General features: G+C 43.5%; 2 protein-coding genes across 4 annotated transcripts in view; one reads left to right on the top strand and one right to left on the bottom strand.

Moving 5' to 3' along the window:
* The window catches only part of znf609a (zinc finger protein 609a), a 33,543-nt gene extending 22,346 nt beyond the window's left edge, over positions 1-11,197 (bottom strand). For 2 of the 3 annotated variants that reach the window (XM_046393644.1, XM_046393642.1), the window contains exon 1: positions 10,805-11,197. The gene's annotated coding sequence lies outside the window, so the exon portion shown is untranslated. The other variant, XM_046393643.1, reaches the window with a different exon arrangement.
* Positions 11,198-16,406: 5,209 nt separating this feature from the next.
* On the top strand, positions 16,407-20,174 carry si:ch211-284k5.2 (uncharacterized protein CFAP97D2). Its single transcript, XM_046394501.1, has 5 exons — positions 16,407-16,587; positions 16,866-16,946; positions 17,341-17,459; positions 18,670-18,853; positions 19,143-20,174. Exons 1-5 carry the CDS (start codon positions 16,495-16,497, stop codon positions 19,239-19,241), a joined length of 576 nt encoding a protein of 191 aa, XP_046250457.1. The 5' UTR covers positions 16,407-16,494; the 3' UTR covers positions 19,242-20,174.
* The last annotated feature ends 2,488 nt before the right edge of the window (positions 20,175-22,662 follow it).

Below are 22,662 nucleotides of genomic sequence, written 5' to 3'. Positions count from 1 at the left end.
CTGGTGGCATCCAGACTGCAGAGCTGGTCTCAGATCAGACTTTCTGCTTGACTGCCACTAATGCCACACTTAATTAAAGGCGGCTTCGTGGCAAGAGTGCCCTGCTGTCAGCTGGAGAGGACCCTCTTCATATGGAAATGAGCCTGAGGCGCTCCGGGCCCCCCCCCCGGGCCCCTCCGGGCCCAGGCCAGGCCAGCTTCTCACAACCAGCAGGACAAATCATCAAGTCTGCTCTGATGGAAACTTGGCCCAGAGGATCCCGCAGCTCAACGCCAATGAGATATTCTGACTCTGCTGGGCTATAAACTATGTGTCCCAGGCAGGGTGAATCCTCGCCCACACATTAACACGCTGTCAGTGCTCCTCATGATTTACACCAGGACGAGGCTGACGAGGCCAGGAAACTGCTGCCAATCTGGCTCTGAGTGGGCCGCTTGTAAACTGGCTCTGAATAAAACTGGTCCTACATAAACTGGTACAGTTTAGAGTTTACAACTTTAGTTTCTAATTTGAACTTTTTCAACTTGACTGGAATTTTATTAAAGAATTCAGAGCCACGCTCCCTACCACCAGTAAGCCTAGTGTCAAACTGACTGGTGTTCAAGGATTCAAGGAGCTTTATTGTCATTTCACACATGTAGAAACATGAGGTGGAATGAAATTAGCTTCCCTGGCCCCAGTATAAGCCCAATAACCTAAATACTAATGTTATAAATATAAAATCAAGACTACATAAATATAAAAACAACCAGAATAAAAGATACAACCAGTGGACAAGAACCAGATGGCAACAATATTTACAGCACTAAATGGTGCTGGAAATGATCTCAAAAGGTGAACACACACCAAATTCAATCTGGACAACAAATGATGTCACTGAGGTGAGTTATCTTTTTACATCTAATTCTCCACCTTAAGGTACAGAAATGTATTTCATAAAACTCTGAAGGCTCCTATGCAGCTCTGTGGTTGTTTCCTCTTCGTTCATTCATCTGGTGATGGAGATGCTCACCGTGTTGGTAAAGACGCTGTCACTCAGTCCTCTGTTGCCAGGACCGACCCTGCATGCCTGAGGCTCAGGTGCTAATTGCTTAGATTTGAATTTGTAATCAGCTTCGGGCTACACTGAACCACCTGCACCTTTTGTTTTCAGTGGAGTGCAAGTCCCATCATCCACTAACCATTTTCACCACTTCAGCTGCCTAGCAGATGTTTACACTGCTGGCTGCCAGTGACTTCTTCATGTTTACAGTGTGCAGAGCAGGAGGACTGAAGGTAATGAACAGCTGAAGACTATAAATACTAAATACCACCTTTATGGTGTTATCGTCTGTAATAAATGTCTCTGTGTGGACATGAGCTACAAGCTTAAAGTACAAGGAGACAGTGAGAGAGGGAGGAAGAGAAAGATTTAACACTGCAAGTCAAAGTAAACACTTTCTTCTCTCTTCCAACAAATCTTTGGACAGCCTTCATGAACACTGTGAGCACCTGTTATGTTTTTGTGTACTTGGTGTATTAACAATTCACTCGAAAGGACAAATAACGTTCAACCTCAGACTCAAAGCTACGCCTAACATATGGCCAACAGGACAGAGGAGGAAATCAGTGTCAACATGACGTCAGTGCAGAGTGCGCTTCAGCATCACGGCAGGACAGATCTGGGGTCAGGTCTGCTTACTGTGCACACAATCTTTTTTAAGATGCTTTTTATATCTTACTGCCATGTTGTTCATTTACTATAAAGTCAGTGTTTACACCTCATCACTTTGTGATGACACTCAGTATGAGAAGGTCTGCAGAAGACAGTCTTTCACATCAGTGGCCTAAAAAGATGACCTCACATCAACCAGACACGTTTCACAATAAACAAAGGCATTATTGATGAAAATATACGAGAGGCTTTAGCCTTTAAATAACAAAAGCCCCAACAACAGGTGTATACATGCGGAACTTTCTAACATTTCAAAAGTAAAAGTTTAAACCCTGCACAGCTGCACAGGGACAACTGACAGTCAACACAAAATAAGTAGTTATATATTTTACCTGTAAGATTCAAAGCGTGTTTGAGGAGAACACAAGAGCTTCTAAGGCTTTGTGTTTAGACAGTAAGACCTGTTTCCACATCGCTGTGTCCTCTTCACACTCATGATGGTTCTTTTGTGTCTGCAGGTCAGATCATAAGGGAGCAACTTCTTCTCACTATGTGAATACTGGCAGGGAACAATTTCATCAGGATTTAGTTCAGGCCATACAGGATGTTCTCAGAGATTAGACAGCCACACTGAATCTTCATGAGAACTGTCATCCAATGGCAGGAAACCACAGAAAACAGCATGCAGAAAGTGTTTTATTTTGTATGAGGGAGTGTGCCAAAGGAAAACAGCACAGTACAGTCTATTCATAATTCATAAAAGCTGATGTGAGCAGAGATCAACAACCTCAGTGATCAAACTGCTGATCAGCTTCAGCTTTCAGGACTGCAGCTCTGCACATCACAACCATTACTGCAGCCAACTCCGAGAGGTACACTTACTCATTTCAGAAGGAGCTCTTTCACCCCACTAACTTGATTTTTATACGGTCGCAGCCCTAATTAACGGGGTTCCACGTTAATCTGCTAATCTTTTACTTGTCCCTTTACAAACTGTTCAGTTAGTGGCCATCACATAACACAGACTGAGGTGTGTCATGTTTAACCTTATCCTCCGGGCTTCACCCACATCCTCTAATGCCACCCAACCAAACTGCAGATTCCAGCTTGCCCTTCACCTCATAAATGTCTTTACCACAGCGGTACATTTACTGCTTAGCTTCCTACACCAGTACTCCTGCTACTTCTCCAAGGTAAACTGAGGACAAGCCAGCTGCTGTCTTCTGTAAGCTTTGTTTTCTCCCTTTTTAGCCATGTGAACTCACTTTTCTCTGACTCTCTAATGTCTCCAACATGTCGTGTGCACACATTAGGCTAATGTGAGTGTGAACATGGCTTAGCGCAGTCTACCAGAACTAGGACCTCGCTCATTCATGTCCAAGCACATGTGAAAGCAGATTCTGCTGTGTAGACGTACCCAGTCCATCATTAAGCAAATACACAACTACAGCAGCGACAAAGACTTTTCCTTTGTGGCCATTTTCTGAACACACTAGACAGATCATTTATTTGCAGCAACAGCAGCTTAACTGCAGGATCACTGTATCTGTAAAACCATGATTAAATTTGTGGCGCTCATTTAAATCTCATGATGACGTCAATCGCTGTCATTTAGATGAAATACCGCCACACCCCAGTATACAAAGTAGCTCACTGAAAACAGCAGCTGCACTGGAGCCTGTTTGAAATTGTACTCGCAGGGCTGCAGCTTTCAGGCAAAAAGCAGCAAAGTCCTGCATCAGCCTGCAGCTGTCAGCACTGAAGACTGAACACCACAGCCAGACTGACCGTCCTGCAGACTGTAAATCACAGCCAGCTGGGAGACAGCGGAGGCCTTCTGCACTCTCTGCTCTGCTCCCCACCAGTGCACATCTAATGAGACCAGGAGGCTGAAGGAAGTGAAAGTCAAACCACTACAACCGAAGCTCTGAATCAAGACTCTCGCTCTCTACTTAAAAGGGGACATCCTCCATTTTGTGGATACGGTTTGATCAAGAAAAAAAGCAAACATTCACCTGTGACCTTTGTCATGCAGCTGTCAGTGACAGCAGTGGAAACACTCGCATCCTGTTTCAGCACACAAAGACTAACATGTGAGAAGAATGAGAAGAACATTTAACATTTAGCAGAAAGCACACAAGGACTTGAAATGTGAACTCAGACTTGAAACAAAATGTTAACATGAAGTGGAAAAAACTGCACTTTTGACAAGAAACTTGTTCCTTTCTTCCTTTAGGTGTGCCCACAGAGATGCCTGATACACACCACTGCTGTTCAGGTCTTTACAATAAATGCAGTTACTTATTATGTCTTTAAACTCTTCATACTAACACTCCATCATGGAAGCACAGAAGCAACACTGATGCCTTGAAATCAGAATCCTGGCCAGACATTAAAACAACAACCCACAAACTCCCCCAGCAACACAATGAGATGTCTGATATGAAAGGCCTGGGACAGAAACAGAAACTGTTCTTGTGTCTTCTCTGTCTGGATCTACTGCTGACCTGCTCAGACAAACAGCTGCAGGGTCCAAACAACTCATTTAAATATTATGGTGGTTACCTGCGTATCAAGTGAGTTTCAGCAGTGTCACGCCCTTGGATCCTGTGAACACACACCAGTAAGGTTTAAAAACCGATATGCAACAGCTTTGCCTTTTTAATCAAGGTATTAGCAGCGACGGAATTATAGCAAGAACTCATCAAGAATTATCAGTTTTATTTACACCATGGACGTCAGTTATAACTACTGAAATAACACGCAGTAAAAGATTTGACCAAAGACCAGTCGTGGCCCTGAGGTTTGAGGCTACTGATGGGTGAACAAAGTTAAACATGGTAACATGGCCCATTATGGAACAAACAGCACTGCAGCTCAAGTTTTCAGCTGCTGTGGTGCTGACATGACGTGTGAGCTACAACCTAAACCCAGTTTACCCCTAAACATTACTGTTACGTAGCAGTAATGTTAACTAGCTGAGATTTAAAAGAGCAACTGACCGGGCTATACTGCTGCAGCTTTTCCCCGTCTGTTTGACTGTTTGATGGCCCTAACCCTAAACTAAACTGTTTTGTATCAGGGCTTAAAAACAAGGATTGGCCACTTGCCTGGGGCACGTAAAATGACAACGTGGGCGAGCAACTCACAACTCGTAAAAAAAAAAAAAAATAAGAAAAAATTGCACAGTTGAACACAATGTTTTTCCCTAAGCTGTTGATGGAAGTCCTTAAAGAGTGAGTCATCTCGCTTTTGTCTCATCTCTGTAGAATGATTAAACATGACAGTTAAATTAAGCCTAAAACTATTTGTACAGGGCCAAGTTAAAACTGTCTATGGGCAACTTGCCTGACTGGGCAGGTGAAAGAAAGGCCAAAAACAAAACATTAACGTGGATGTGCTACTTCCTCTGCTGTGCTCCCCAAGTCTCACCGAGCGCAGGGCCCCCCCACGCAGACACCTGAGGGCTGAAGAGGGGTTCATGTGGATTATGAAAAGTAACTGATAAACATTCTTCACTGATTCTATGTTAGCACGTAAGCAAAGAACGTATCAGTCTTCCTGCAAACCCCGTCTCTGTTGTGAAGCCGTTTATGCTCCAACACTGCAGGTATATAAAACTGGATGGGGACACGCAGCTGACATGAGAGCTTCCTCCATTTTGGACCATCTGACTTTCCGTTTCCTCAAAGGTCAGCAGTGTCAAGATAATTTGGTCAAAACTGAACTCAGCAACTAATTAATTCACTCCCGCAACCCAATCCACTAATCGGGTTGTCACACTGATGCCAAGACTTGCATTACTCAGCAGCATATTTGCAGTATTTTTCAAAATGTTTCCTGTCAATCACGAAACAAAAATCAACAAAAAGGTGTCTGAAGTGAAATGACATTCAAACAGTAGCAGTTTTAAGGCAAACGCTAAACCAAACTGCAGAGGCAACTAGTTTGTTTCCCTCAAATCCAGGACATGAAGGACATGTATCAGCAGCCATGTTCGGCCTGCATCCATCAGACTTTCCCTCTCTGTCTGTTTGACATTACAGCTTATTGATTACCCAGCAGGTGTGTAGCTCAGTGTCAGTACACTGCAGAGCTTTAACAGCATACTGCTCAAATCGCCACAATAGAAAACCTGCCATGAAATCTGGAACTCCACAAGCTAAAATCTGCAAGCTCATGCGGAAAATAAGACTTTCTCGAAAAATCTTGAGAAGACGAGACACGCTAACACTCCCAACCTGCCGCTTTTGTTTCTGTCCTCGACCTTCAACACATCGGGCACATGGCTCAGCTATCCTGTCAAGTGGGTGTCAGTGGGTTTCTTAAACTTACATTTCAGACTGCAAAAAACATTTTTGAGGCTAAATGGAACCAAAACAACTGAAACAAATAGAAAACAAAAGCATCAGTTTTGCTAATATTTTAATTTTATTGTGCATCAGAAAACCGAAAACAAGTCATGGAACCGAGTTCAACCCTTAAAACACAAAGTTTAAATGAAAACTGATGCTGCCAAAGACAATTACTTTCATTGTTGAATAGTCTTACTTTTCTCAATTCATCACTTTGGCTAACATTTTACAAGTTCCAATCGCTTGTCTGTCCAGCCAGATTCTCGCGCATAAAAAGCTGGAAACAGCAAATAATTCTGCTTGAGAAACGACTCCAGTAACAATTTTAAAAAGAATTTTCCGTTGATTGACTAATCAAAGGTTTTCACAGTGTAACATCATCTCGCCACCACTCTTGCACATTGTATTCTTGAATTTCATGCTGTCAGTCATACGTTTATCATTCATTTTTGAGAACCCTGCAGCATCTGGAAAAGTCATCAACCAGCAGTGAGAATGTGGAGCGCGAACTGACGGCCATCATCCTCCCCTCCTCTCTTTTATCTCGGTCTCTCTCGCTCTGACGCAGGGTTCAGTCAGGTGAAGCACCAACCAAAAATCCGGTTCACACTCCGAGATCTGCACGATGCAGGCCTTTGTCTTCTGCTCTCGTAAATTATCAAAGTGTCTCCAGGTGGTGGACATAAACCACACACAACAGAAACGAGCCACTTCCTGTTTAACTGCCGCCAACTCCTGTTTAATGAGAAGAAGCACATTCAAACGTGGCATGAGTTGTTTTTTTATGTTATGCTTGTGTTCTGAGAGCAGAGCTTAGGCACCCTGAAGAGCCTGACACCGATCAGGCCTGATCCCGGCATATGGACTGATATCAACTAAAATAAACCTGATCAAATGCTGGCCCTTTTGCTTACTGTTCAAGTGTCCACCTGCTACTGTGGCAGCTCTGCTCTCATTCCTAAACAATGCAGCATTTCACTGCATGTCTATGTGAAAATCAGAACATTTAACAACTGATCTGGGTTCAGCGCAGTGAGTAAGGTCAGAATCCTATTCAATTAATGATCAGGTAAGTACAAGTGTCTGATTGGATGGTAGATACAAACACTAAGTGCCTCTGGACAGAATCAGGGTTAAAAAAAAAAAAAACTTAGCATGAATATGAAAGTATTTCAAAGTGCTGATCGGAGTTGGTAACATAAGTGACCGTGACTACTACAGAGTGATTCGACTCTGGAATGCTGTCTGTACCCTTTCACACTGGAAATAAAAGCCAGGTGTTGGAAGGTGTTCGTCCAGATTATTTGTTACCAGTACAAAGCAGTCAAATCACTGCTTGATTTCTAAAACAAAACGTTATACGATTCATTACAATTCAGGGTAATGCAGTAATGTTCCGTAAAGCAAGTTCTTCTGGGTATTTTGATGGTTATCTATATGGCCTGACAGACTGACCAAGGACCACCCTAATCTCCCCTGACTGGACATCCCCATCAGTCTGCTGCTACTTTGTGCATCCGTTAACCAGCTCAGGTAAATCCACTGAGTCACTGCAGCCGTCAGGACGGGAGCTTCGGGCTGAGCGCTGGACAGGCTGGTTGGGCTGACGGCAGGTCACGTAACTCAGCTCCTCGCAGTGCTCAGCGGTGCTCTCTTCCTGTCTGACCAGCCTCCCAGGAGGAGCACACACATCGGCTCATTTCAGATTCCTGATGGTGTCCCCCTGCAGGGCAGACCGACTCAGCAATCCTGCTGTCAACCCGACCGTCACATAACATTACAGAAGTCTGCACTGAGCTGCAGATAATAATAGTCTAAATTTATGTGTGTCCACAGCTATTAATGTACACCTCGCTGATATTAAACTGCTTATGAGGAACTTGTTCCCTTAGTCTGTAATAAAGGTGTACTCACACAGTGCAATGATAATGACAGTACGACAACACACTATACCTGTAAGAACACTTACTGATTGTTCAGTAACAGTTCACACACACAGATTTGTGCCGGTGGTTCATTTTGCGTTGAGTTTAAACCGCCAATGGCAAGATGGTAGCGTTGTAATCTCCACCCATTTGACTCTTCAACTCCAACATCAACTGAGGAAGGATGGAGTAAGCGCATGTCACCACTGTGAACTCAAACAACACAGGACTAGAAGTCTTAAAGGACTTAAAGTATTGCAACATATTGAACCGTAACCCTAGTACTGTGATGTATGGACATACACATAAAAATCCACAGCCCAGTGACATTATGCCAACAAAAGTGTTTCTGAGTGCTAAACCATAACACACACCGAGGGACAGCTAGCACGATGTGATATCTGTATAAAGAACACGTGATCATATCCAAAATTTGGGAATCAGGGAACAGCATCTTTACTGTCCCAGGTCTTCGGATATGACCTTTCACAGCCGTAACATAATCAGCACACAGGGAGAGGTCAGGCGCACATCCTCACTTCCTCTGGTCATTCTGACACGGCTTCAAATAGATCACCCGCACAGAACTAATAGAGTCTGTTGTAGCTGGACAACACTGAAAATTAGATAAATTACAAAGGCCGAAACATTTTCAGCAGGCTTTGACTATCAGACTGTGCTGCAGGGGTATATTTGCTGGCTGACAGTTGGTTTTTGTGCAAAAACCTCCACTTGAACATCCTCTGTGATTGGTTTAAAACAGTCACATGAAAAACCACAGGCAAGCCTTTCTCCTCTTTGTGGTTCACCACTTTTGTTTACATTTTTCAGGACTTGGTGCAGGAAAAACAGCTTTATAATAGTCCATTTCCTGTCATCGTGTGCAACCAGTACTGCTGTTATGCTCCAAGTCCTGCTCACCGCGTTTCCTCTCGTTTACTCTGCTTCTTCACGCATTCCCACAACTGTCACCGACAGGGAGTACATATCAATGAAAAGAGACCAGCTGCATTGTGCTGTAGTGCACCACGGTGTTCAAGTTCATCATTATGAAGAACTAATGCGACTCTCAGGGCTACACATTCACTGCTGCACAACACAAAAGAAGACAGCAATAAACCATTTAGTGAGCCCCATAATGGACAAGAAGCTTGAGGCATAATGATTCAACAGAGTAAATCAAACAACAGTCTGACTAACCATCCCACAGCATCAACCAATATCCTGTATGTGTCAATAGATTTACTAGAAAGACAAACATGTATTACCTGTTGGGTTCTTTTGTTAACAATCATGCCTTAGATTGCTTTACAATTTAGTGTCCTGTTCGTGGACATACAACAATGCAGCACTAGAGGTGGTTAAAACTGAGCTCACTTTAGGTTAAATCATTATCACACAACTTTGTGAGAAAAACGTCAAGGTTTTTAAACTATGATAACTTTTCCTTCCCAGTAGTTTAGCCCAATAATTAATGTTACGCGTCTCTAATTACTCATTTACGTTATGCAGTCATACTGAGAAAGTTATTTACAAGCCCACGGGTCACAATAGCAGTAGCATGTTTTACTTCAGTATCAATTGTGCAACGAGCTGCAGCTAAAGATGACCCTGGTAACCCTTTTCAGAAGATATTTATATCATGCAGTTAGCACGCCTTACTCCGTTACCAATCTTTGGATTGTTGTCTGTGGTCGTGGGGGCAATAAACAAAAGCAATGCTTTAAAATCATGATAATATGTTAGATTACAACAGCTAACTGGATACGTAAAGAAACTCAAAATTGTTCCAAACACAGCAGTCCAGCGGAGCTAGCTGAACTAGCTGCCGTTAGCTGATTTACTCGGAGGGATAGCTAGCGGCGTCTGGCTCGTTGGCCCTAGATCTCATTGCCCTTTAGCGCAAAGCTAAGCTAACATGCACAGCAATAACGCTTTACAATAGCTTTAGCCGGATACTGTTAGCTTCAAACACATGCGATAACATTCACTTAAGAATCCAGCATCGAATAACATGAAGATAATTGTCACAGCTTAAGCAGTTAACCCGAGGCCCACTGTGGCCCGCTACAAGGCTAACGAGATCCAATATCGGACAAACTGCCGTTTAGCTCTTCTTCTGACATTTCACTGTTCTCCGTGTAACTTAGAAATAAACCAACCATTTCACAAGAGCCCCATCACCATTTAAAGACGAGATTACGACGCCAAGTCATGTCTGAACGCAAACGTGCATCGCTGCGCAGACTGTTTATATAACTGCTGACCTACCTTACAATTTGTCTTGTGATGGACAATTACCGATGCGGCGCTTTCAGCCTCTCTGTCAAAATTATATTTCCATTATCGGACACGCGATTACAGTTTCCTCGCCCGCTTATGTTGTTTCGTCCCTTATCCAGAATCCATTCGCGTTTACAGAACAAATCCAGGAATATCAGACACTGGAAGTATTCGGAATAAGTTAAATTGCTGATGGGAAGTTTCTAAAATAATAACTTGGCTTGACAAACGTTAAACATTCCAGTATTGATTTCGACGGGTGGTTAAACAGATATCAAACAGACGTTGGAACGTAGCTATAAAGAAGAGAGGATAACCGTTACATAAACAGTGAGATACATTTGTTAACGGCTTAAAATGAGTGCACAAGTAGTGGTTCCGAATTTAGACATAAAGGGGAAACAAGCGGGTCAGACGGGGACGTGTCCGATGATGGACGCATGCCTCTTAGCTCCCCGGTCTCTCCAGACAAAGACAGCAGCTAGCCTGCTGAGCTAACCCCCGGGATAGCTAGTTGGCTATCCCGCGTTTCAAAAAAAGTGGATCCAAATCTCACCAAGGGAGCCAACTTCAACGTGTCCACTTACCCCGTTTGGAATCCCTATCCGACCAACGTTCATGTACACTCCATAGGTACCGATAATCCCAGTAAAACAGTTAAGACAAGCTCCCAAACTGGTGGATTAAACAGGCAGACCAGTCAACGTGCTCCCAGTTCACTGGACCGCAGCCATCACACGGTCACATCCCGGAGAAAACTGGAAAACAGCGGGAAACACCGACATTTTGGAGTCAGTTCTCGGACCTGGATGAAAATAAACCTAATCCCAGGTATTCCATGACTGGATGTGATATTCCCAGAGTTTCCAGTTCAACGTTATCCCTGTTAACAGACACACAGACAGCAACAGACAGACGAACAGCACCGTGGGGCTAAATGGCTGTTAGGTACAATGCAACCAAATCCCGGAACACTGGATCAATGGAGTCACTGGACCTGGACTTGGTTCTCTGGATTGACTGGACCTGGATTCAGTGGACGGAAGTCACTCACACGGACCGGATTCATGCCGCAGCTTTGCAGTGGCCACATTATAGAGTGTATTAAAGGATAATGTGCCATTTCACATTTCATTGTCAGACAACCTTCATTTGTATGGATGTTGTGAAAATGAGTGGTTCGATGTGGGCAGCACGGTTCACACATTGGAAAGGGTCTTTAACTGACATGGTCTAAGATAAGATCAGATGAACTTTATTGATTAGTTTTAAAGTTAAGGTTTTCACTGACTTTTAGACCGTACTCCCCAGTCTGACTGCAGACTCAAACCCAGGGGACCCCTGAACCACTCAGTAGGTGTCAGTCATGGATGCACTGTAAGAACTGGATACTGAACTTCAGGTTGGCGCCCTTTCATTCCAGCACGTTTCTAACCCAGCAAATACTTCTAAAAAGTTTTTTCTCTTCAGAGTTGAGTTTGGTGTTGTGCATCAAGAGCTGCATTTCCACCCTGGATCTTTTAGTCCTCAGGGCTACTTTTTGAAGGACTAAAAGATTCCTTCAGCCAGAACTTTTAAGTCACACTCGATCCGAGCAGCTACGCCATCTGAGTGTGTCTCCCATTTTGGAAAGCTGGGTACTTGCATGTCAACAACGTCCCTTTGAACTGAACCGAAGTGAAAACATGCTTTGTTACGACAGCAAACCACACACGCAACAATCACTATCAAATGTAATCATGACTAAACGTTACACATTACTGCAGTTTTGTATGTGGTTTGGCCAAGTGCTGTTGACATTTCTAGCTGTCCAAGATGGCGGACACACTCGCGCATGAGCTACTCAGATCCACGCTTGTGTTCTCTCGATCTGGATGGGACTGCTTCCAGTTTCCCCCAGTGGCCACCCACAGTACTGCACCGAAAAACTCCCCTGTGACCCAGAAAGCCTCATAAGGCAGCATAAGACGGGACACTTCGACCTGCAGACAAGGTCACGAATCTGTCTGTTATGAGTTTATGTTATGTTTCTGGAGGTAGTCCAAAAGTGAGGTAGTGCAGGGTGGAGTATAGTGCAAGTGAGTGAGGTAAACAGTGCAAATGAACAGAAGGTGGATAATGACATGAGCAAAAATTGTGGGACAAACACTGAATAAGCGCCGTGTTTGAGTCTAGTGTCCAGTTCTTTTGTACACCTGTGCTCAGATCAGGTGGTGACAGGGTAAAAGTCACATCCCTGGAACTTAATTTAGACCTTGTTCAGGCAGTGGAAACACACTGAGCTCCTCTGAAGGTTCCCGCAGTGGAACTGTGTCTAATGTCTCTTTTCCTCGTCCTGCCTGATGGTCCCACGAGGTTACATCAACCACATTAAAACTGCTTTTCTCAAGAATTTTTTTTACAAAAATGAAAGTCTTCATGGGGCAAAGATTCATTCAAGATACAAAGAGGAATAGTTCATTTGCCGTCTGAGTTTTCTTATCAGCAGTTTCTCTTTTGTGATGATGATTTCTGGGCTGCAAGGGACTTTTTTTAGCCACATGCTGTGCAAATTACAAGGTTGTGTTTGTGTATTTAGGTGTGTATGAAGAAGTGATTGAGAAATGAATCACTTGTCCCCTGAAATTAGAGTGTGAGTCAATCAAGATTATGTTTGCATGGTAATTTAGACAACGGTGTCACGATCAGATAAGATCTGAGACACTTTATCAATGACTCTGATGTCTCTCAGATCAAGAGCTCCTCTCCTGGAAAGATGACCGAGACACAAAAGAAAAAGAAACTGTCTTCAAGTGAAACTCCAGTCATGGTCGTCTCGCTCTCCTGCACTCCCCCAGAATGTCCCTCACCCGTCCTGTCTCCCCACTGCACAGCAAAGTAAGCACACTTCAAAATAAATGGATTCCCCACAGCGATCATCACAGCAAGAGGAGAGAACACACACCCACTCAGCAGCAAAACATGCCCAATTAATCCCGCACACACACACACACACACACACACACACACGCACGCACACCAAAGAACATGGTGTCCTGAATGCAGCGTATTTAACCATTCATTGAAATCTGCCTCTGGCGTCGGGTTTCATCTGTATTCAAAGGAGAATCTACAGAATGAAAAATGAGAGGATTTTATATTCTTGTCATTTCTAACCTGCCTCCATTCAGAGAGGCTTCCAGTTCCTGGACCACATGTCAAACAATTAAACAAGTGCAACAGAAGTCCAAGGTCACAGCACTTAAGATGAGCATCGCAGAAACATTTTTTATTATTAGACTGAAAAACTGTTCAGAAATAGACAGACCCAGAATCTGCAACACTTCCCACTCAGTGAATAAACTATGATAGTGTCAGCAAACTGTTATCAAAATGACTGATCTCACTTGTTAAGTTTATATTTGGTGATTTATTGGCCACTACAATTCTTCCAAATTAAATAAATAACAAAATAAATCTAGAAGGCAAACAAAGTAAGCTGTCCAGAACTCTGGAGCTGCAGGCTCGTTAGCTGCTACTCTGCTCAGCTGTCAGAGGAAGAGGTGCATTGTGGGTATTGTAGGTTCCAATAAGAATGTGGGGAATAAAAATGGATAATATCTCTGGTTTTGCTAAGACACCTGCATTCTGGTCAGTTCTTATACACCAATTTGTGAGTTTCAAATTCATCTGCAGCACTCAACATGAACGTAAAGGACCACAGTTTGCTCCCCGCCATGACAGCCCGCTGGCACCTTCAAGGACCTTCTTCCACATATTTTACTGCTTTACTAATATCTGTCCTCTCTTGGATATGAGACTGGACTGAGGAGGCGTCAAGGAAGCTGCAACTAACGGTGTAATAGATGAGTGAGGTTTGGGTTCCATACCAGCTACACCTGCCAAGAAACACAACCGTCTTCAGAGCGAGTGGCCCGGCTCACCACACACTTTCTCCTCAACTTTAACTGGAGATGACGGCTTCATGAAAGGAGTGAGTTGTTTGTCTGTGAGCTTGTCCGTCGTCATTATTTCTGCCTCTTCATGAGGAATCCCCTCGTACACATTCTCTCTGCAGATCTTTGACATTCAGCTCTGGCCATGTTTAATCTATCGTACTTATTGCATTCTGAAACAAACAATGTGACAGAGGCCTGCTGTGATTGGCCGTCATCAAAATAAAGGAGGAAATGTTTATGGAGTGCATCATATTCAGACTAAGAAGCTCTACAAGAGTCAAGAGTCAGAAGTGTCTTCAGCTTAGTGGCCCCTTCAACTACTCAAGTACAGCACTTAAGCACTGAAGTATAATCTTTTGGAGAATTTACATTTTCTGATACTTTCTGTATCTCCTCTCTATCAGAAAAGCTGAGAAAAATGAAGATGGATGACATGCGAGCTCCCCAAAAGTGAAACCAAAACCTTTTGATCGCCATCTAGTGGCTGCCTGCAGTACAACTCATTAGCCCCTCCCCCTCCATGTTAGCAGATGGGACATTCGCCAAACTAAAAACTCAGAGTACACTTCAAATAAATTTTTTGTTTGTCATTTTAGGTGGTTCTTGTCAGGTTGATGTTTGTTCAAGTGTCCATGTTTCTGATCAGTTTGGTTTTAATTAGTTATTTGGTGCTGTAAAAAGGGGCTGAAACATCATGACTCTTGACTGGCTCAGATGGGTGTATGACTGGGACCTTGATAGCTCCACCTCCCTCCCTCACTAGCATAGAAGGGCTTAAGCTGGGGAAACTGGACTTCAGTTTAAAGCAAAGACGTTTCACTTCTCATCCAAAAGACTTCTTCAGTTCTGATTAACTGGTCGGGACTCACTACAATAAGCTCTTCCTGGATGAGTCAGAGTCTACACATACTCTACACATACATGCTCGACATACTCCCAGTGACTACTGCACTCTGGCTGCAAATGATGTCACCAGAACAAGATGGCAGTGCTTGCATCTGGGATATTTTGGCAGTGGAAGGAAGTAGAGACAAGTCCACCATTTTTATGTATGTCAGCAAACCAGCTGCATGGTGGCCCTTCCAGCTCAGTGTGGAACAGTGTGAGGAACAATATGAGGACATGCAAATGGAGGCTCTGACTGGCAATGGGAAAAACATTGTGATGAGCATTTTTATTTTATTTTTTCAAGTGTTCTTCTACCTCTGAAAGCAGAGTAAAAACATTTTGCGTTTTCTGTTGTAATACTCATTTTGGCCACAAGAGGCTGAAGTGAACCTCCACATTACTAAAGTCATCCATGGATTTCTGCCATCCATCCATTTTCTATACCGCTTATCCGTCAGGGTCGCGGGGGAGCTGGAGCCTATCCCAGCTGACTACGGGCGAGAGGCGGGGTTCACCCTGGACTGGTCGCCAGTCAATCGCAGGACCAACACACAAAGACAAGCAACCACACACTCACACCTCGGGACAATGTAGAGCAGCTAATTAACCTAATGTGCACATTTTTGGTATTGTGGGAGGAAGCCGGAGAACCTGGAGAAAACCCACGCAGGCACAGGGAGAACCTGGAACCCTCTTGCTATGAGGCAACAGCGCTAACCACTGCACCACCGTGCCGCCCGATTTCTGCCATGTGAATTTAAATTTCTCTGTGCACTCTCAACACAATTTAATATGAATAATTCAAAGAGAAACAAACGTGTCAGCAAATGATGCTGATAAATAAATATATAGAAAGAAAATAGTTCAGTTTAAAGTGATACTTTGTACCAAGTGTAAATCTACAACAAACAACAACAAACAAATGATAGCTGAAAATGTGAAAATGTTTCTCTAAATCAGTTACAGATTATGTGTTAAATACCTTTGATTATAAGAAGTAAAATCTTTGAGTCCAGTCAGAACTTCACTTAGCACAAACTGTTGCTGTCAGCCAGTCAGTGTCCAGCATTGTGAAAACTGGGTTAGTTTAAATATTTAATTAAACTTTTTTAAGCCACAATATCATAATATTATTTTATCCAGATATCAAAATTAAAATTATAAGAATGAATAATGTTGAATGTGATGTTTAATGCTGTAATTTATTGCCATATACAAATAAATTAATCTCAGGTGTGTGTGAGTATACGTGCGTGTGTGTGGGTCCTCAGCTCAGTAATATTTAATAGAAACCTTATCTGGCTGTAATGAGATAAAGAGGGGTACGTCTCCATGGTGACAACCCCCCAGTCATGCACTTACACACACAATCACACACACACACACACGTGCCTCCTGCTCTGTTAGGCGTTGTGAACGAGTGAATGTGAAGTTACTGCCGGAGGTGCAGCATGCACAGGTCGTACCAGCCGTTAAAGCCCGTCACCAGCCGCTACCTGCAGCACAAATGGGACCAGAACGACTACGAAAGCCACCGCAGAAAGGTAGGAGGACGAGGACAGGGTCCAGCTGCTCGTCTCTCACCGTCACACTGCTGTTACTGTCTCATTCAGAGTGAAAAGGATATGAGCATGAACATGTACACAAACAGTTCAGGGCATTAATAATCCAAATTAAAATTTAGCTTTAATCTGAACGTACTTTTCCTTTTGGGTGATCAAGTGTGAGTGTCTCAAACTTAGGAGCTGAAGATAACTGAAAAGCTGAGCATTAATTTTATCTGATTAGGCCACATTTCACTTACCTGTGTTTACCTGTCCAGGTGAGCTCTGCCTTGCCAGTAGTAGACAACAAGGGCATCAGAACACCAGCTCACATCCAGCTCAAACTCAAAAAACTACAGGTCAGTGGACACACACACACACACACACACACACACTCTGGCTGATGGTTTCCTCAGAACATCATGGCCAACATCACTTACATCTTCCCTTCAGTTTTCATTAGAAGTGAACCAATGCTGCGTTTCAGAAATGACATATGAGTGGGAAAACAGCCTTCAGGCTATGGTGCCTTCATTAAGCTAATCAGTGTGAGTTAAATGTCATTCAGCCTTAATGATGTGGATGTTGAAGCCTTTCAAAGTTGAGAATTTTGCCTTTCAACCAGTTCTCATTAAAACCGGCCAAGAGTTGGAGATGTCATGTTTGACTGACAGGAAGAGGGTTCAGATGAATTTTTATGAAGTCTGAAATGTCTTCAAGTCTCTGTTTTAACTCTTGGTCTCTACGATTCAGCTGCAGGACGAGCGGCTGTCAGTCATTGACAGAGACAACCGCCTCCTGGCCTCCAGACTGGCCGACATTGTTTGCTCTAAAGGCCTGGTGGACCATCGGAACCAGCACCAGCTGAGGAGGTGAGGACCCGACACATATCACACAGCACAGGCAGCCAGGCTGTAAGGAATAAGACCTTATCGACTGGAGGTTTGTTCTGTGACAGGAAGTCCAAAACTGTTTGCTGGCTGTCATGGTGACCTTCGTGGAGTTTTTCTTGACTCAATGTTAGGACATCAGTGTCTCTCCCAGTGAAGCCTTTCACACTGCTGTGATGATGCCAGTGCACCTTGTTGGACCTCTGAATAATTGATTAGAAGAGTCGCGCTCTGTTACGCTGGCTGTTGAATTATTGATCTGGCTGTGTGATGGTTTTGACAGTCTCTGATATTTATCTGCTCCCACACTGGGCGGTAAAATCTGGAAGCTGCCACAAATTCACTACACTGAGAAAATAACCAGGAACAAAACAGCGACGGCCATAAAATGACCCGTGAATTAGTGAAACACGTTACTTTGGCGTCAGCAGTGATGACGATGTTGCACTGGACTCTTGTGGTGATCACTAGTGAACTGAGCCGAAAGATCCCCGAGGAGGAGGAGGAGCTGGATTACCCTGCGGCCACTGTGACCTGACCCTGGATCAGAGGAAGAAAATAGATGGATGGACTTGGGTGACAATTAGTATTTAAAAGTAAACTCTTGAGGGCCGAATCAGTCTGCTTATGGTTGACCTCACGGCCCGACCATCATCAAACACAATCACTGCACAAAAAATGACTTGAAGTGTAAAAATACACAGCGAGTCGTGTTTATGCATGTACAGCCAGGCTTAGAGTGAACAAAACACCTGAACCACACGGGAAATGGAGAAGAAGGATCAGCTTTATTGGCAGTATACACACACACTGAATTCATCTTCTGCATTTGACCCATCCTTAGTCGAACACACACACGCAACACCCAGCAAATTGCATGCAGTGAAACACACACAGGAGCAACATCAAGCTGTGGGTGGGGGAATCGAACCTGTGACCCTCCGATCACAAGTCGCTTCTCCAACCTCTACACCACGGCTGCCCCCATGGGCTGGTGGTTTTGTCACTCGGCTCCAAACTCTTACGTTTTGGTCATTATAAGCTGCATGAAATAAAAGTACTGATTAGTGGAGCTTTGTGAGTGACTTTAAAGGAGGCCAACTATGTGGTTTGCCGTCAGAGCATTTCTCATAAATTTTGCTTGTATTAATACGCCTCCATCAGTCTTTCATTCACTTTCCTGTCCCCTCAGCCTGAATGCTGGCAACAGGAGGGCAGAACTTTTCCTGATCAGCCGTCAGAATCAGGCCATCTACCAGCGAATCACGTCTCGCCAGTCAGAGTACCGCCGCCAGATGTTGCTGGACGACTGGCAGGGGGTGGAGCGTCGGCTGGACAATATTTCTCGATATCCTCGAGCGCCGGCAGAGAAACAGGTGAGTCCAAACAGGGAAATACATGACAATGTTATGATTTCCTCACAACTTGTAACTTTTAAGTTGCCGGTAAAATGCACAAAAAGACACCAACATTATACATAAAAATTCTCATTTTTTCTTCTTTGTGTCTTTGTAGAGACACATTATGGGTGAAATGTTAGAAAACACTCAACACAGAGCACACATAACCCAAATTACATGCCAAATGAACTCAGCAAAATTCAGTGAATCCATCTACACAGCGCGCTCCTTGCTGATGTCTGACCAGTGTTGTTTGTGTCTGCAGAGGTCCCACAGGAGGGTGAAGTTTGCTGCTGTGGAGGGCAGCGAGCAGCCGACGAGCTGCAGCAGCACCGACACCAACAGGACGGACAGAGAAACCTGAAACGCAAACTGACAGCCCGGCTGCATTCAGTTTGAAAAACTATCCTCAGATAACCGCTTTAGTAAAAAATGACCACAAACTTGGCTTGTATGACTCAAAACCACACAGATTTTAATCCATGTGACATGATGAACCAAACGCCTTTCAGATTTTAGTTTGAAGGTCCAGTGTGTAGGATTTAGTGGCATCTAGTGGTGAGATTGCAGATTGCAACCAACTGCTTAACTGCACCCTCCTAACAACCTGAAAGTTTCTCTCTAGAGCCAGCGTTTGGTTTGTTCAGTCTGGGCTGCTGTAGAAACATGGCTGTGCCTCATGGCGGACTTCGCCAGAGGCCTCTAATGTAAGTGCAACACCACAGTTCTTAGCTTTGGGTGATCGCCAATAGATCCTACAAACTGGCCCTTTGAAGCACCACTGTGCCCGAGTGGCCTCACAGAGCGTAGAAGACATTCCTGTCAAGGATGCTCTAATTGATGAAGTACTTCATTATAAATAAACCCCCCAGTTGTTTGCTTTAGGGATTTAAGAAGAGGAACGATATCTCTCCATTGTTATCCAGCAGTTGGTGATGAAGCTGTGCTGCCTTGTGTCCTTGGTGTTTCTCTGTTTGAGATGGAGTGCTGCTCCCTGTGATTTATGCTTATTTAAATTCAATACAAAGCTTTATGAATAAAACCTCTATAACGTCCTGATGCTTGGAGTCACTTTATTGCCACTGTGACCTTCCCTGATGAATCCGACCTAATCATCCAGGACAGAGTTATTCTCATTGGATCTCATTACTCTGAACATGATGTACTTTGGAGAAAGTTTGAAGGACTCACATTTAAGATGAGATAAGATAAACCTTTGTTTTTAAACCTATTGAATATATTATTGCATTAAATATGTGCCAGGAAGACATCATTATATTCCACATATTTCAGCCATCTCTGACATATCAGCCGCTCTCCCCTCCACTAGGTGGCAGTAGAGTCACGTCTGCTGTCAGGCGTCTTCTTTGGCATGTAAAGCTGAGACTGAAGCTTCATTAATGAGTGCTTTCACAGGAACAGGAATGTGTTGGAGTGCTTACAAACGAGGCTTCACCCCTCAGCTCATTTAGTTGCTGTTATCAGATTCTCATTAAACACAGCAGAGACTCGACGACAGGATCTCATAACTCATCAGGTCCCGAAGACTTCTTCAGTTCTGACTAACTGGTCGGGAGTCCCAGGGCCTACTGGCTAGATTGTAGACCCGCTCAGTCAGTATGTGACTGCAAGGGGCTTGAATGATAGGGACTCCCCGTCCTGCTGGAACTTTTCAGATGGTTTCATTTTAAATGGCTCTTTGAGTCCCAGAGAGATTCGAGAACAACCTAACATACTGATTTGTGGACCAGAATTTGTTTCTGATGCCTTCCTCTCCTATGAACCCCCTGGGTTTGGCTCCTAATGCTAACTGTGTGCTGAGACCAGATGAAGACTGGCTGAACACTGGATGTCATGATATTATTTGAAGGAGGTTGAAGCTTACAATTTTTATATAAAAACGGAAAAAAAGTGGATTCTTTTTCTTTGCTTTATTTTGGTATGCCGTGTTTGGTATGTTTTGCAGAATCTTTTGAACCAATTAACAGTAGATCGATCAGTAGAACAAAATAAACTCTCCGGTCAGCCACTTGGTGTCTCACTCAAACGTGCACAAAGAGAAATTTTAGAGCCTGTAAGGTGAACAAATCATAAATCAGGAAGTATGATGATAGTTAAATATTTTCAGAAACAAAGGGGTCAGTGCTGCTACTATGAGAGAGTTAAGCATGTGAAGTAAACGATCAGTATGTGCAGGGAAAAGCCCTTTAATGTCGTCAGTCTGTCCTGATGTCTCCTCAGACCGGGACACCAGACCATCTGGGAACAGTTAGCCAGCTCCACCGGCACCAAACCCAACACTGGGTCAACACCAACTCTTCATTTTACAGCTGAAGACGGCCAGTATCTCTGACTGTACCCAGCCAGGAGCGCAGCAGAGCAGTCGTCCTTCCCTGTTTAACAGCACACAGACCTGCTTCATCAACACTCTGACCACCAGCCGACGCCAGAAACAGTCCTTATTCCAAACAGCGTACCAACACATGGAAATACAACAGATGTGAGCTGCTGTATTAAAGGCAACGCCTGTCATTTTCAGCACTGAAACACTGAAGCATTTTTCATAATATAAACCCACAGAACAACCGATTAGGTAACATGAGAACAGCTGGTGGCGCTGCAGAGTCGCTTCCTTTAAGCCAGTTTGAAACCCATCAGATATCTTTTATAAGATGTAACTGTTCCTACCTCGGCTATTAATGACTGAACGTTTACTGTCGTAACCAAAGGGATGTAACATTCACATGTTTACAGAGTTAAGACAGAAGTAACACACACAGCTCCAGGCTGCAAGATTTGATTTTAAATGAGTGATTGTGGGCCACAAAAGAAAAGAGATGACAGATGGTTTTTGTTTCTGTGATGAATGCACACGTTTCCAAGTGTTATTTTTCCAATATTACGTAGAGCTTGTAGAGTGTCAGGAAATTAAACGTCTCTGTTCAGACGCTCACCGCGGCAGTATTTTTTATTATTTGTTTTGTGGTTGAAATGATCTCAGAGTAGTTTATGCTCTTGGCTGTGATGTCTTTGTGTCCGAGTTTGTCTGAATCTCATTTCTAATTCTTACTTCTTCAAAAAAAAGTCACCGAAATCTGTCCAGTCAGCAGTCAGTTTGTTGCACAGTTTGTGCGATGACGATAACACTTTCTTATTTCTGATTCATCTGTTGAAGTTTGAACCATAAACATACTGAACATGAAACATGGTACCATGTTAGCCTGTGAGGAAGCTAACACTGTTTTCTGCCTGTGGAGAAGTTAATCCTGCGTTTGATTAGTACTAGTAAGTTGTGTTTTAACTGCACCCTCCGACTTCCCAAGCAGGAAGTGACAAATCCAATGTCACTCGAAGTTGGAATTCCAACTCGATTGTCCTCAGAGGACACCGAGTTCACAAAACAAGATGGCTGCCCAGAGTGTGGTTTTCCATGTTTTTAGGGCTTTTGTCTTTTTGTGTTCAATTTAGTAAGTTGTATACACAATACTGTCTCAGTGCTGCCTATAGGCACACAACTGTGGTCTCGAAAGGTGTGGAATACCACATAATGTGTTATTTATCAACTGATGACTGCTTGTAACCTGCTGATGTTGCTATGACAACAATGGCTGGATAGCATTGCACACAAACTGTTTTGCATCCAACACAGTTTTAAACAGATATGATGTCACTCTGAGTCTGGAGTTAAGACTCACAAGTACAAACTGAATGCAGCATAACATTGATATTAGCCTGTGGAGAAAATAACACTGATGTTAGTCTTTTGAAGAAGCTAACACTGTTGC

Source organism: Scatophagus argus, chromosome 7, assembly GCF_020382885.2.
Source record: "Scatophagus argus isolate fScaArg1 chromosome 7, fScaArg1.pri, whole genome shotgun sequence".
Classification (NCBI taxonomy): domain Eukaryota; kingdom Metazoa; phylum Chordata; class Actinopteri; family Scatophagidae; genus Scatophagus; species Scatophagus argus.
The sequence above is the reverse complement of the archived record's forward strand: the minus strand, read 5'-3'. Positions and strand labels throughout refer to the sequence as shown.

Coding starts and splice junctions, on each gene's coding strand:
- si:ch211-284k5.2 (XM_046394501.1), top strand. CDS start 16,495: ATGCACAGGTCGTACCAGCCGTTAAAGCCCGTCACCAGCCGCTACCTG. Junction 16,588..16,865: donor ACGAAAGCCACCGCAGAAAG/GTAGGAGGACGA, acceptor TTACCTGTCCAG/GTGAGCTCTGCCTTGCCAGT. Junction 16,947..17,340: donor TCAAACTCAAAAAACTACAG/GTCAGTGGACAC, acceptor TCTACGATTCAG/CTGCAGGACGAGCGGCTGTC.